General features: G+C 49.7%; 1 protein-coding gene across 1 annotated transcript in view; it reads left to right on the top strand.

Annotated features, from left to right (window-relative positions):
* Positions 1-12,667, top strand: part of LOC140426972 (polycystin-2-like protein 2) — a 141,125-nt gene that overhangs the window by 84,854 nt on the left and 43,604 nt on the right. The window contains exon 7 of the mRNA XM_072512309.1: positions 12,456-12,626. Within this exon, the coding sequence (XP_072368410.1) occupies positions 12,456-12,626 (171 nt within the window). The remainder of the gene's footprint in view (positions 1-12,455; positions 12,627-12,667) is intronic.

Below are 12,667 nucleotides of genomic sequence, written 5' to 3'. Positions count from 1 at the left end.
TCAGCGGAGTCTCACTTACCCAGCGGGGTCTCACTTACTCAGCGGAATCTCACTTACTCAGCGGAGTCTCACTTGCTCAGCGGAGTCTCACTTACTCAGCGGAGTCTCACTTACTCAGCGGAGTCTCATTCAGCGGAGTCTCACTTACTCAGCGGAGTCTCACTTACTCAGCGGAGTCTCACTTACTCAGCGGAGTCTCACTTACTCAGCGGGGTCTCACTTACTCAGCGGATTCTCACTTACTCAGCGGAGTCTCACTTACTCAGCGGAGTCTCACTTACTCAGCGGAGTCTCACTTACTCAGCGGAGTCTCACTTACTCAGCGGAGTCTCACTTACTCAGCGGAGTCTCACTTACTCAGCGGGGTCTCACTTACTCAGCGGAGTCTCACTTACTCAGCGGAGTCTCACTTACTCAGCGGAGTCTCACTTACTCAGCGGGGTCTCACTTACTCAGCGGGGTCTCACTTACTCAGCGGGGTCTCACTTACTCAGCGGGGTCTCACTTACTCAGCGGAGTCTCACTTACTCAGCGGAGTCTCACTTACTCAGCGGAGTCTCACTTACTCAGCGGAGTCTCACTTGCTCAGCGGAGTCTCACTTGCTCAGCGGAGTCTCACTTGCTCAGCGGATTCTCACTTACTCAGCGGGGTCTCACTTATTCAGCGGGGTCTCACTTACTCAGCGGGGTCTCACTTACTCAGCGGGGTCTCACTTACTCAGCGGAGTCTCACTTACTCAGCGGGGTCTCACTTACTCAGCGGAGTCTCACTTACTCAGCGGGGTCTCACTTGCTCAGCGGGGTCTCACTTACTCAGCGGGGTCTCACTTACTCAGCGGAGTCTCACTTACTCAGCGGAGTCTCACTTGCTCAGCGGAGTCTCACTTACTCAGCGGAGTCTCACTTACTCAGCGGAGTCTCACTTACTCAGCGGAGTCTCACTTACTCAGCGGAGTCTCACTTACTCAGCGGGGTCTCACTTGCTCACCCTGCTGACCTCCACCCTGGCGACTGCCCACTCTCCGCCGCTCGAGTCCAGAGCCTGCTGCTCTGCTGCAGTAAGGGGCCACAGGGCCGGTAGTTCCTCTCCCGCTTTCTCGCACTCCCAGCAGTTGTGCACCAACATAGAAACATAGGAACAGAGAAACATAGATAAATAAGTACAGGAGTAGGCCATTCGGCCCGTCAAGCCTGCACCAGCATTCAATATGATCCTGGTTGATCATGCAAATTCAGGATCCCACTCCCGCTTTCTCTCCATACCCCTTGCTCCCTTTAGTCACATGGACCACCTCCAGCTCCCTCTTGAATATATCCAATGAACCGGCCCCAACAGCTTTCTGTGGTAGAGAATTCCACAAGATCACAACTCTCCGAGAGAAGAAGTTCTTCCTCATCTCAATCCTGAATGGCTTACCTTTTATTCTTAGGCTGTGACCCCTAGTTCTGGACGACCCCCACATTGGGAACATTCTTCCTGCATCTAGCAAGTCCAGTCCCATCAGGATTTTATATGTTTCTATGAGATTCCCTCTCATTCTTCTAAACTCCAGTGAGTACAAGCCCAGTCGATCCAGTCTCTCCTCATATGTCAGTCCTGCCATCCCGGGAATTAGTCTGGTGAACCTTCACTGGACACCCTCAATAGCAAGAATGTCCTTCCTCAAACTCGGAGACCAAAACTGCACACAATACTCAAGGTGTGGCCTCACCAAGGCCCCGTACAACTGCAGCAAGACATTCCTAATCCTATACTTAAACCCTCTCGCTATGAAGGCCAGCACACATTAGCTTTCCTCATCGCCGGCTGCACTTGCATGCCAACCTTCAGCGACTGTTCCACCATGACACCCAGGTCTCGTTGCACTTCCCCTTTTCATAAACTGTCAAATAATAATCTGCCTTCCTGTTTTTGCCACCAAAGTGGATAACCTCACATTTATCCACATTATATTGCTTTGCCAAGTATTTGCCCACTCAGCCAACCAGTCCAAGTCACCCTGCAGCCTCTTTGCATCCTCCTCACAGCACACACTGCCACCCAGCTTAGTGTCGTCTGCAAATTTGGAGATATTGCATGCAATGCCTTCGCCCAAATCAGTAGTGTCTATTGTGAACAGCTGGGGTCCCAGCACTGAACCCTGCGGCACCCCACTAGTCACTGCCTGTCACTCTGAAAAGGACCCGTTTATTCCCACTCTCTGCTTCCTGTCTGCCAACCAGTTCTCTATCCACGTCAATACATTACCCCCAATACCATGAACTTTAATTTTGCTCACTAATCTCTTGTGTGGGACCTTGTCAAAAGCCTTCAGAAAGTCCAGATACACAACATCCACTGGTTCACCCTTGTCCACTCTACTGGTCTCATCCTCCAAAAAATTCCAGAATATTTGTCAAACATGATTTCCCTTTCGTGAATCCATGCTGACTTGGACCGATCCTGCCCCCGCTTTCCAAATGCTCAGTTATTTCACTCTTAATAATTGACTCCAGCATTTTCCCCACCACCAATGTCAGGCTAACCGGCCTGTAATTCCCTGTTTTCTCTCACTCCTTTTTTAAAAAGTGGGGTTACATTAGCTACCCTCCAATCCATTGGAACTCTTCCAGAGTTTATAAATTGCTGGAAAATGATCACCAATGCATCCATTATTTTTAGGGCCACTTCCTTAAGTATTCTGGGATGCAGAGCATCAGGCCCTGGGGACTTGTCAGGTTTTAATCCCATCAATTTCCCCAATACAATTTCCTGACTAATATGGATTTCCTTCAGTTCCTCCTTCATGCTCGACCCTCTGTCCCCGAGTATTTATGGAAGATTATTTGTGTCCTCCTTAGTGAAGACAGATCCAAAGTATTTGTTCAACTTGCATGCCATCTCTTTATTGCCCATTATGAATTCACCTTATTCCAACTGTACGGGACCTACATTTGTCTTCACCAGTCTTTTTCTCTTCACATATCTATAGAAGCTTTGGTAGTTAATTTTGGTTCTGTTTTCTGCAAGCTTACTCTCGTATTCTATTTTCCCCCTCCGAATCAAACCCTTTGTCCTCCTCTGCTGAATTTTAAATTTCTCCCAGTCCTCAGGCTTGCTGCTTTTTCTGGCCAATTTATATGCCCCCTCTTTGGTTTTAACACAACCCTGATTTTCCTTGTTAACCATGGTTCAGCCCCACCTTCCCCATCTTACTCTTGCGCCAGACAGGGATGGACAATTGTTGAAGTTCAGCCATGTGTTCTTTAAATATCTGCCATTGACCATCCACCGTCAACCTTTTAAGTAGCCCTTGCAAGCTTATCCTAGCCAATGCATATCTCATAGCATCAAAGTTAGCTTTCTTTAAGTTCAGGACCCTAGCTTCAGACTTAACTGTGCCACTCTCCATTTTAATGAAGAATTCTACCATATAATGGTCACTCTTCCCTAAAGGATCTTGCATCACAACATTGCTAATTAATCGTCTCCCATTGCACAAGACTTCTCCTGGGGGGATGCGGGGAGACAGAAAACGCACAGTATTAGACAGTCAGACACATGCAGCAAAGGGAGTGGGTAGCTGGTGGCCTTTATGGCTGGGGCACCCGAAGCCCCACTCTGCATAACCTGCCAGCACCCATACTGGCCCCCATGGTTGGGGCACCCGGGGGTGGGGAGGATTACGGGTGTGTGTGGGAGGGGTTAGTGCCAGGGCACAGTGCTGCCTACTCACCCTAGCCACCCTGAGGAGGTCATGCGGTTTCTTGCGGCACTGCTGACCACGGCGCCCATGACCTCTCACACCTGCGCCCTGGCCCGGCGCACAATGGTGGGTGGCACCCGCCTCCCCACTCCGAGGTACAGGGTAGCCCACCTCTCCTCTACTGCATCTAGCAGTGTCTCCAGTTCCACATCAGTGAATCATGGTGCCGCTCGTCTTGCTGCCACCTTGTTGGCTGGGATGAGTCACTGTGAGGAGTGGAGTGCTTATATGCAGCTGCAGTTTATCAGCCTCTCAAGTGCCAATCCCGAATCTGGTGGCTCAGACATTTGGAATCGGTCATGTTCCACATGGCGCCAGTGCAAGCCCCTTAATAGCCATGGATTGATCGAGGAACGGTGCCAATTTTGCAGTCGTAGAACACCAATTATTCAGTCCTGGGTTAGAACTTAGTTTCTGGCTTGGAGAATTCCACCGTGTATGTTTTCTTTTTTTTTAAATAATATTTTATTGAAAATTTTTGGTCAACCAACACAGTACATTGTGCATCCTTTACACAACATTGTAACAATACAGATAATAATGACCTTTTTAAATTTAAACAAAAACAACAACAAATAAATAAATATTAAATAACAAAAAAAAAATAAAAACTAGCCCTAATTGGCAACTGCCTTGTCTCAGGCCACACCCCCCCCCCATCCCCCCCCCCCCCTCCCCCCCCCCCAAGTCCTGGGCCGCTGCTGCTGCCTTCTTTGTTCTCCCCTATCTATCTTTCCGCAAGATATTCGACGAACGGTTGCCACCGCCTAGTAAACCCTTGAGCCGACCCCCTTAGGACGAACTTAATCCGCTCTAACTTTATGAACCCCGCCATATCATTTATCCAGGTCTCCACCCCCGGGGGCTTGGCTTCTTTCCACATTAGTAATATTCTGCGCCGGGCTACTAGGGACGCAAAGGCCAAAACATCGGCCTCTTTCGCCTCCTGCACTCCCGGCTCTTGTGCAACCCCAAATATAGCCAACCCCCAGCTTGGTTCGACCCGGACTCCTACTATTTTCGAAAGCACCTTTGTCACCCCCATCCAAAACCCCTGTAGTGCCGGGCATGACCAAAACATATGGGTATGATTCGCTGGGCTTCTCGAGCACCTCGCACACCTATCCTCCACCCCAAAAAATTTACTGTGCCGTGTTCCAGTCATATGAGCCCTGTGTAATACCTTAAACTGAATCAGGCTTAGCCTGGCACACGAGGACGACGAGTTTACCCTGTTTAGGGCATCTGCCCACATCCCCTCCTCAATCTCCTCCCCTAGCCCTTCTTCCCATTTCCCTTTTAGTTCGTCCATCATAGTCTCCCCTTCGTCTCTCATTTCCCTATATATATCCGACACCTTACCGTCCCCCACCCATTTCTTTGAGATGACTCTGTCCTGCACCTCTTGTGTCGGGAGCTGCGGGAATTCCCTCACCTGTTGCCTCGCAAAAGCCCTCAATTGCATGTACCTGAATGCATTCCCTTGGGGCAACCCATATTTCTCGGTCAGCGCTCCCAGACTCGCAAACTTCCCATCCACAAATAGATCTTTCAATTGCGTTATACCTGCTCTTTGCCACATTCCATATCCCCCATCCATTCCCCCCGGGGCAAACCTATGGTTTTTTCTTATCGGGGACCCCCCCAGTGCTCCGGTCTTTCCCCTATGTCGTCTCCACTGTCCCCAAATCTTCAGTGTAGCTACCACCACCGGACTCGTGGTATAGTTCCTTGGTGAGAACGGCAATGGGGCTGTCACCATGGCCTGCAGGCTGGTCCCCCTACAGGACGCCCTCTCTAATCTCTTCCACGTCGCTCCTTCCTCCTCTCCCATCCACTTACTCACCATTGAAATATTAGCGGCCCAATAATACTCACTTAGGCTCGGTAGTGCCAGCCCCCCCCTATCCCTACTACGCTGTAAGAATCCCTTCCTCACTCTCGGAGTCTTCCCGGCCCAAACAAAACCCATGATACTCTTTTCTATCCTTTTGAAAAAAGCCTTCGTGATCACCACCGGGAGACACTGAAACACAAAGAGGAATCTCGGGAGGACCACCATCTTAACCGCCTGCACCCTCCCTGCCATTGACAATGCTACCATATCCCATCTCTTGAAATCTTCCTCCATCTGTTCCACCAACCGCGTCAAATTTAGCCTGTGCAATGTGCCCCAATTCTTAGCTATCTGGATCCCCAGGTAACGAAAGTCTCTTGTTACCTTCCTCAACGGTAGGTCTTCTATTTCTCTACTCTGCTCCCCTGGATGCACCACAAACAGCTCACTCTTCCCCATGTTCAATTTATACCCTGAAAAATCCCCAAACTCCCCAAGTATCCGCATTATTTCTGGCATCCCCTCCGCTGGATCCGCCACATATAGTAGCAGATCATCCGCATATAAAGATACCCGGTGTTCTTCTCCTCCCCTAAGTATTCCCCTCCATCCCTTGGAACCTCTCAGCGCTATCGCCAGGGGCTCAATCGCCAGTGCAAACAGTAATGGGGACAGAGGACATCCCTGCCTTGTCCCTCTATGGAGCCGAAAATATGCCGATCCCCGTCCATTCGTGACTACACTCGCCACTGGGGCCCTATACAACAGCTGCACCCATCTAACATACCCCTCTCCGAACCCAAATCTCCTCAACACCTCCCACAGATAATCCCACTCCACTCTATCAAATGCTTTCTCGGCATCCATCGCCACTACTATCTCCGTTTCACCCTCTGGTGGGGCCATCATCATTACCCCTAACAACCTCCGTATGTTCGTGTTCAGCTGTCTCCCCTTCACAAACCCAGTTTGGTCCTCATGAACCACCCCCGGGACACATTCCTCTATTCTCATTGCCATTACCTTGGCCAAGACCTTGGCATCTACATTGAGGAGGGAGATTGGTCTGTAGGACCCGCATTGTAGCGGATCCTTTTCCTTCTTTAAAAGAAGCGATATCGTTGCTTCTGACATAGTCGGGGGCAGTTGTCCCCTTTCCTTTGCCTCGTTAAAGGTCCTCGTCAGTAGCGGGGCGAGCAAGTCCAAATATTTTCTGTAAAATTCAACTGGGAATCCGTCCGGTCCCGGGGCCTTTCCCGTCTGCATGTTCCTAATTCCTTTCACCACTTCTTCTACCGTGATCTGTGCTCCCAATCCCATCCTTTCCTGCTCTTCCACCTTGGGAATTTCCAGCCGATCCAAAAACTCCATCATTCTCTCCCTCCCATCCGGGGGTTGAGCTTCATACAATTTTTTATAAAATGTCTTAAACACTTCATTCACTCTCTCCGCTCCCCGCTCCGTCTCTCCATCTTCGTCTCTCACCCCCCCTATTTCCCTCGCTGCTCCCCTTTCCCTCAATTGGTGTGCCAGCAATCTGCTCGCCTTCTCTCCATATTCATACTGTACACCCTGCGCCTTCCTCCATTGTGCCTCTGCAGTGCCTGTGGTCAGCAAGTCAAATTCCACATGCAGCCTTTGCCTTTCCCTATACAGTCCCTCCTCCGGTGCTTCCGCATACTGTCTGTCCACCCTCAAAAGTTCTTGCAACAACCGCTCCCGTTCCTTACTCTCCTGCTTCCCTTTATGTGTCCTTATTGATATCAGCTCCCCCCTAACCACCGCCTTCAACGCCTCCCAGACCACTCCCACCTGAACCTCCCCATTGTCATTGAGTTCCAAGTACTTTTCAATGCATCCCCTCACCCTTAAGCACACCCCCTCATCCGCCATTAGTCCCATGTCCATTCTCCAGGGTGGACGCCCTCTTGTTTCCTCCCCTATCTCCAAGTCTACCCAGTGTGGGGCATGATCCGAAATGGCTATAGCCGTATATTCCGTTCCCCTCACCCTCGGGATCAATGCCCTACCCAACACAAAAAAGTCTATGCGTGAATAGACTTTATGGACATAGGAGAAAAACAAGAACTCCTTACTCCTAGGTCTACTGAATCTCCACGGGTCCACCCCTCCCATCTGCTCCATAAAATCCTTAAGCACCTTGGCTGCTGCCGGCCTCCTACCAGTCCTGGACTTCGACCTATCCAGCCTTGGTTCCAACACCGTGTTAAAGTATCCCCCCATTATCAGCTTTCCGGTCTCTAGGTCTGGGATGCGTCCTAGCATTCGCCTCATAAAATTGGCATCGTCCCAATTCGGGGCATACACGTTTACCAACACCACCATCTCTCCCTGTAATTTGCCACTCACCATCACGTATCTGCCCCCGTTATCCACCACTATAGTCTTTGCCTCGAACATTACCCGCTTCCCCACTAATATAGCCACCCCCCTGTTTTTCGCATCCAGCCCCGAATGGAACACCTGCCCTACCCATCCTTTGCGCAACCTAACCTGATCTATCAGTTTCAGGTGCGTTTCCTGTAACATGACCACATCTGCTTTAAGTTTCTTAAGGTGTGCGAGTACTCGTGCCCTCTTTATCGGCCCGTTAAGCCCCCTCACGTTCCACGTGATCAGCCGAGTTGGGGGGCTTCCCACCCCCCCCCCCCCCCTTGCCGGTTAGCCATCATCTTTTTCCAGCTTCTCGCCCAGTTCCCACGCAGCTGTATTTCTCCCAGACGGTGCCCCCCCGCCCATCCTTTCCCGTACCCACTCCCCCCTTTCCCCAGCAGCAGCAACCCAGTAATTCCCCCCTCCCCCCCCCCCCCCCCCGCTAGACCCCCCGCTAGCGTAATTACTCCCCCCATGTTGCTCCCAGAAGTCAGCAAACTCTGGCTGACCTCGGCTTCCCCCGTGATCACGGCTCGCCCCGTGCGGCGCCCCCTCCTTCCTGCTTCTCTATTCCCGCCATAATTATCATAGCGCGGGAACCAAGCCCGCGCCTCTCCCTCGGCCCCGCCTCCCATGGCCAACGCCCCATCTCCTCTCCCTCCCCACCTCCCCCCATCACCACCTGTGGGAGAAAGAAAAGTTACCATACCGCAGGATTAATCATACAATCCCTCTTCGCCCCCCCCCCACTCGTCCCACCACTTTGTCCAAACGTTCATTTTCGTAGTCCAATCATTCCAATTTTTCTTCTACAATAAAAATCCACGCTTCATCCGCCGTCTCAAAGTAGTGGTGCCTCCCTTGATATGTGACCCACAGTCTTGCCGGTTGCAGCATTCCAAACTTTATCTTTTTTTTGTGAAGTACCGCTTTGGCCCGATTAAAGCTCGCCCTCCTTCTCGCCACCTCCGCACTCCAATCTTGATAGAGGCGGATCACCGCGTTCTCCCATTTACTACACCGAGTTTTCTTCGCCCATCTAAGGACCATTTCTCTATCCTTAAAACGGAGAAATCTCACCACTATGGCTCTGGGAGCTTCTCCTGCTCTCGATCCTCGCACCATAACCCGGTATGCCCCCTCCACCTCCAACGGACCCGTCGGGGCCTCCACTCCCATTAACGAGTGCAGCATCGTGCTCACATATGCCCCGACGTCCGCCCCCTCCACACCTTCAGGAAGGCCAAGAATCCTCAAGTTGTTCCTCCTTGCGTTATTTTCCAGTGCCTCCAACCTCTCCACAGATCGTTTCTGGTGTGCCTCCTGTATCTCCGACTTCACCACCAGGCCCTGTATATCGTTTTCATTCTCTGCTGCTTTCGCCTTCACGACCCGAAGCTCCTGCTCCTGGGTCTTTTGTTCCTCTTTCAGCCCTTCAATCGCCTGTAATATCGGGGCCAACAACTCTTTCTTCATTTCCTTTTTTATCTCCTCCACGCAGCGTTTCAAAAACTCTTGTTGTTCAGGGCCCCATATGAAACTGCCACCTTCCGACGCCATCTTGGTTTCTGCTTGCCTTCCTTGCCGTTGTTCCAAAGGATCCGCTGCAATCCGGCCACTTTCCTCTCCTTTTTCCATCCGTGTCCAGGGGGAACACCCTTCTGGTTTACCGCACGGTGTTTTCAGCCGTTAAAATTGCCGTTGGGGCTCCTATCAAGAGCCCAAAAGTCCGTTTCACAGGGAGCTGCCGAAACGTGCGACTCAGCTGGTCATCGCCGCACCCGGAAGTTTCACCGTGTATGTTTTCAAGAAGCAGTTAGACATAGCACTCGGGAGGAAGGGGATCAAAGGTTATGGAGGGAAAGCTGGATTATACAGAGGAGGACAAATGCTTTGATTTGAGTTGGATGATCAGCCATGATCATGATGAATGATGTAGCAGACTGCCACCTCCTGCCCTATTTTCTATGTTTCTATGTTGGCGGCATGGTAGCACAGTGGTTAGCTCTGTTGCTTTGCAGCTCCAGGGTCCCAGGTTCGATTCCCAGCTTGGGTCACTGTCTATGCTGAGTCTGCACGTTCTCCCAGTGTCTGCGTGGGTTTCCTTCGGGTGCTCCAGTTTCCTCCCATAAGTCCCAAAAGACGTGCTGTTAGGTGAATTGGATATTCTGAATTCTCCCTCAGTGCACCCGAACAGACGCCGGAGTGCGGCGACTAGGGACTTTTCACAGTAATTTCATTGCAGTGTTAATGTAAGCCTACTTGTGACAATAAAGATTATTATTATTACTACTATCTTCTCCTCATTCCCGTGGCCCACAGCTGTCTGAATTTTCTTTGTAGCGGCTATTAGCCGCTAGGAGGGGTTCTTGGGTTACGGGGATAGGGTGGAAGTGAGGGCTTAAGCGGGTCAGTGTAGACTTGATGGGCTGAATGGCCTCCTTCTGTATGTTCTATGCACTATATGTACTATTGGGGCAGTCAGATTTGGTACTGGGACATCTAGAACATAGAACTAATTTCTCCACAGCAGCCGCTGGACCCGCTGCAGGTGGGCTGAAATTCCGTCCCTGCAGAATCTTAGCCTGTTGTAGGTGGAGACTAAGGATCACAACGATAGCCTTGTCTGCCTCATCATGAATCTGGGCTTCCCACCAGCTTTTGTTGTGCAGGGGTAGATGCGCTGATATCCATCCCTGCGCTTCATTTTGTCAATAAGTTTGTGATGTTACTGGGCCAGGAAAAGGGCCACTGTACCTTCCCCTCCCCATTCCTCAATGAACTCGAGTTCTGTCTTTTCGGATTTAGCTTTTTCTGACTTTGATATGTCTATTTTATTTCGCTATTCCCAGTCGGTAGATCAGGCAGTATCTGAACAGTGCTAGAAAATCTACAGGAAATCTAGACAATTTGTGCAAAGTCGGGATGTTCATTTTGCCGGAAAGGTCACCATTCTGTACTCCATTCCCTCCCGCCCCCTAGAGCAGAGCTTCAGAAAATATACTTTGTTTCCTCCGGGATTCCTCGGGGGGGAGCTTCATCGAGTGTACTTCCCTCCCTCCCTCCCTCGAGAGCAGAGCTTCACAGGATGTAATTTCCCCCCCCCCCCCCCCCCCTCCCACCCACCACTCTAGAGAGGAGTTTCACAAAATGTACTTCACTCCCTTTGGGTTCTCTAGAGAGAAGCTTCTCTCCTATCATCCACTCGCTTAACCTGGTCTGGTTTACTCCGAGTTGGATCCACCCATCAGTCGGCTAAGCTATTTGCCAGCACCCAGTCAAGAGTATAATCAAAGATAATACTCATCATATCAAATCCTGTATTTGTGCCTAGCCAGGGTGAATCCCATCCTCATCGCCAAAGACTTTTGCGGGCAATTGCACCACTATTCATCTTTAGTGTATTCACTCTCCCACTCACAAGAAACCAGCCGAAGACTCTGGGAGTTACAAACGAGGCCTTTAATACAATGTTTCAGCAGGGCTAATGGCATTCCAAGTTGGGACGGCAGAGGGCAGATTTGTATCGGCAGATATACTGCAGATTTGGTTACAAGAAATTAGCGTAAACCAATCATTTGTTACTAGTTATCTATGTCCAATCATAACTATTGATTAGGTTTACATCGTGCATAGTATATGAGATTGACTAACCAATTACAACAGCAGGGCAGCACAGTAGCATAAGTGGATAGCACTGTGACTTCACAGCGCCAGGTGTCCCAGGTTCGATTCGCCGCTGGGTCATTGTCTGTGCGGAGTCTGCACGTTATCCCCATGTCTGCGTGGGTTTCCTCCGGGTGCTCCGGTTTCCTCCCACAGTCCAAAGATATGCAGGCTAGGTGGATTGGCCATGATAAATTGCCCTTCGAGACCAAAAAGGTTAGGAGGGGTTATTGGGTTACGGGGATAAGGTGGAAGTGAGGGCTTAAGTGGGTCGGTGCAGACTCGATGGGCCAAATGGCCTCCTTCTGCACTGTATGTTCTATGTAACAGGTGCATGACTATTTAATTTTAATATCCAAACAGTACAAAGAAATGTAATGTGGTCATCAATCACCTATCGTGTCTAAGTATAATGTTCTTCCCAGGTTTAAAATGCCAACTGTAATAACAATTCTGTTTGATTATGTCTTTTCCCCCCCAGACAACCGGACACGAGTACAAAAATGGTGAAAAGATCCTACGTTGTTCATTATCATTCTTGATAATGACCATCTTTGGCTTATCTCTTTTCACCAGCGAGTGTGTCCTAGGGCAGACTTCCTCCAGTTAACAACTTTAGCTAAACAGCTTGTGTGTAATACAGATCAATACAGAATTAACCCCTTCCGCACTTATTGGATAACTAAAGTTTTTACAACTAATTTCAATATGAGGTCTAAAAACTACACCATTTCACCAAATGACACTTTTATATTCTTAAACTCTTGAGTGTGAAATCAGTTTTAATTTTGATTCCATTTTCTCACCCACAGTTTTCTTTACTAGCCATCTTTTACAACATCTATCGTACAATAAAAGTGACCTTATTACTTGAGCAACTTCTGGAAAATTCAGACGCCTACCAAAACCTCTATTTCTTAGCTTTCTGGCAGAACCGATATAACATCATAATTGCATTTACTGTTTTCATCGCATGGATAAAGGTATTTTTGTTGTATGTTTCTTTCATGAAAAGGTTTTTACA

Source organism: Scyliorhinus torazame, chromosome 7, assembly GCF_047496885.1.
Source record: "Scyliorhinus torazame isolate Kashiwa2021f chromosome 7, sScyTor2.1, whole genome shotgun sequence".
Lineage (NCBI taxonomy): Eukaryota > Metazoa > Chordata > Chondrichthyes > Carcharhiniformes > Scyliorhinidae > Scyliorhinus > Scyliorhinus torazame.
Note: the sequence above shows the minus strand (reverse complement) of the source record. Positions and strands in the feature narration are given on the sequence as shown.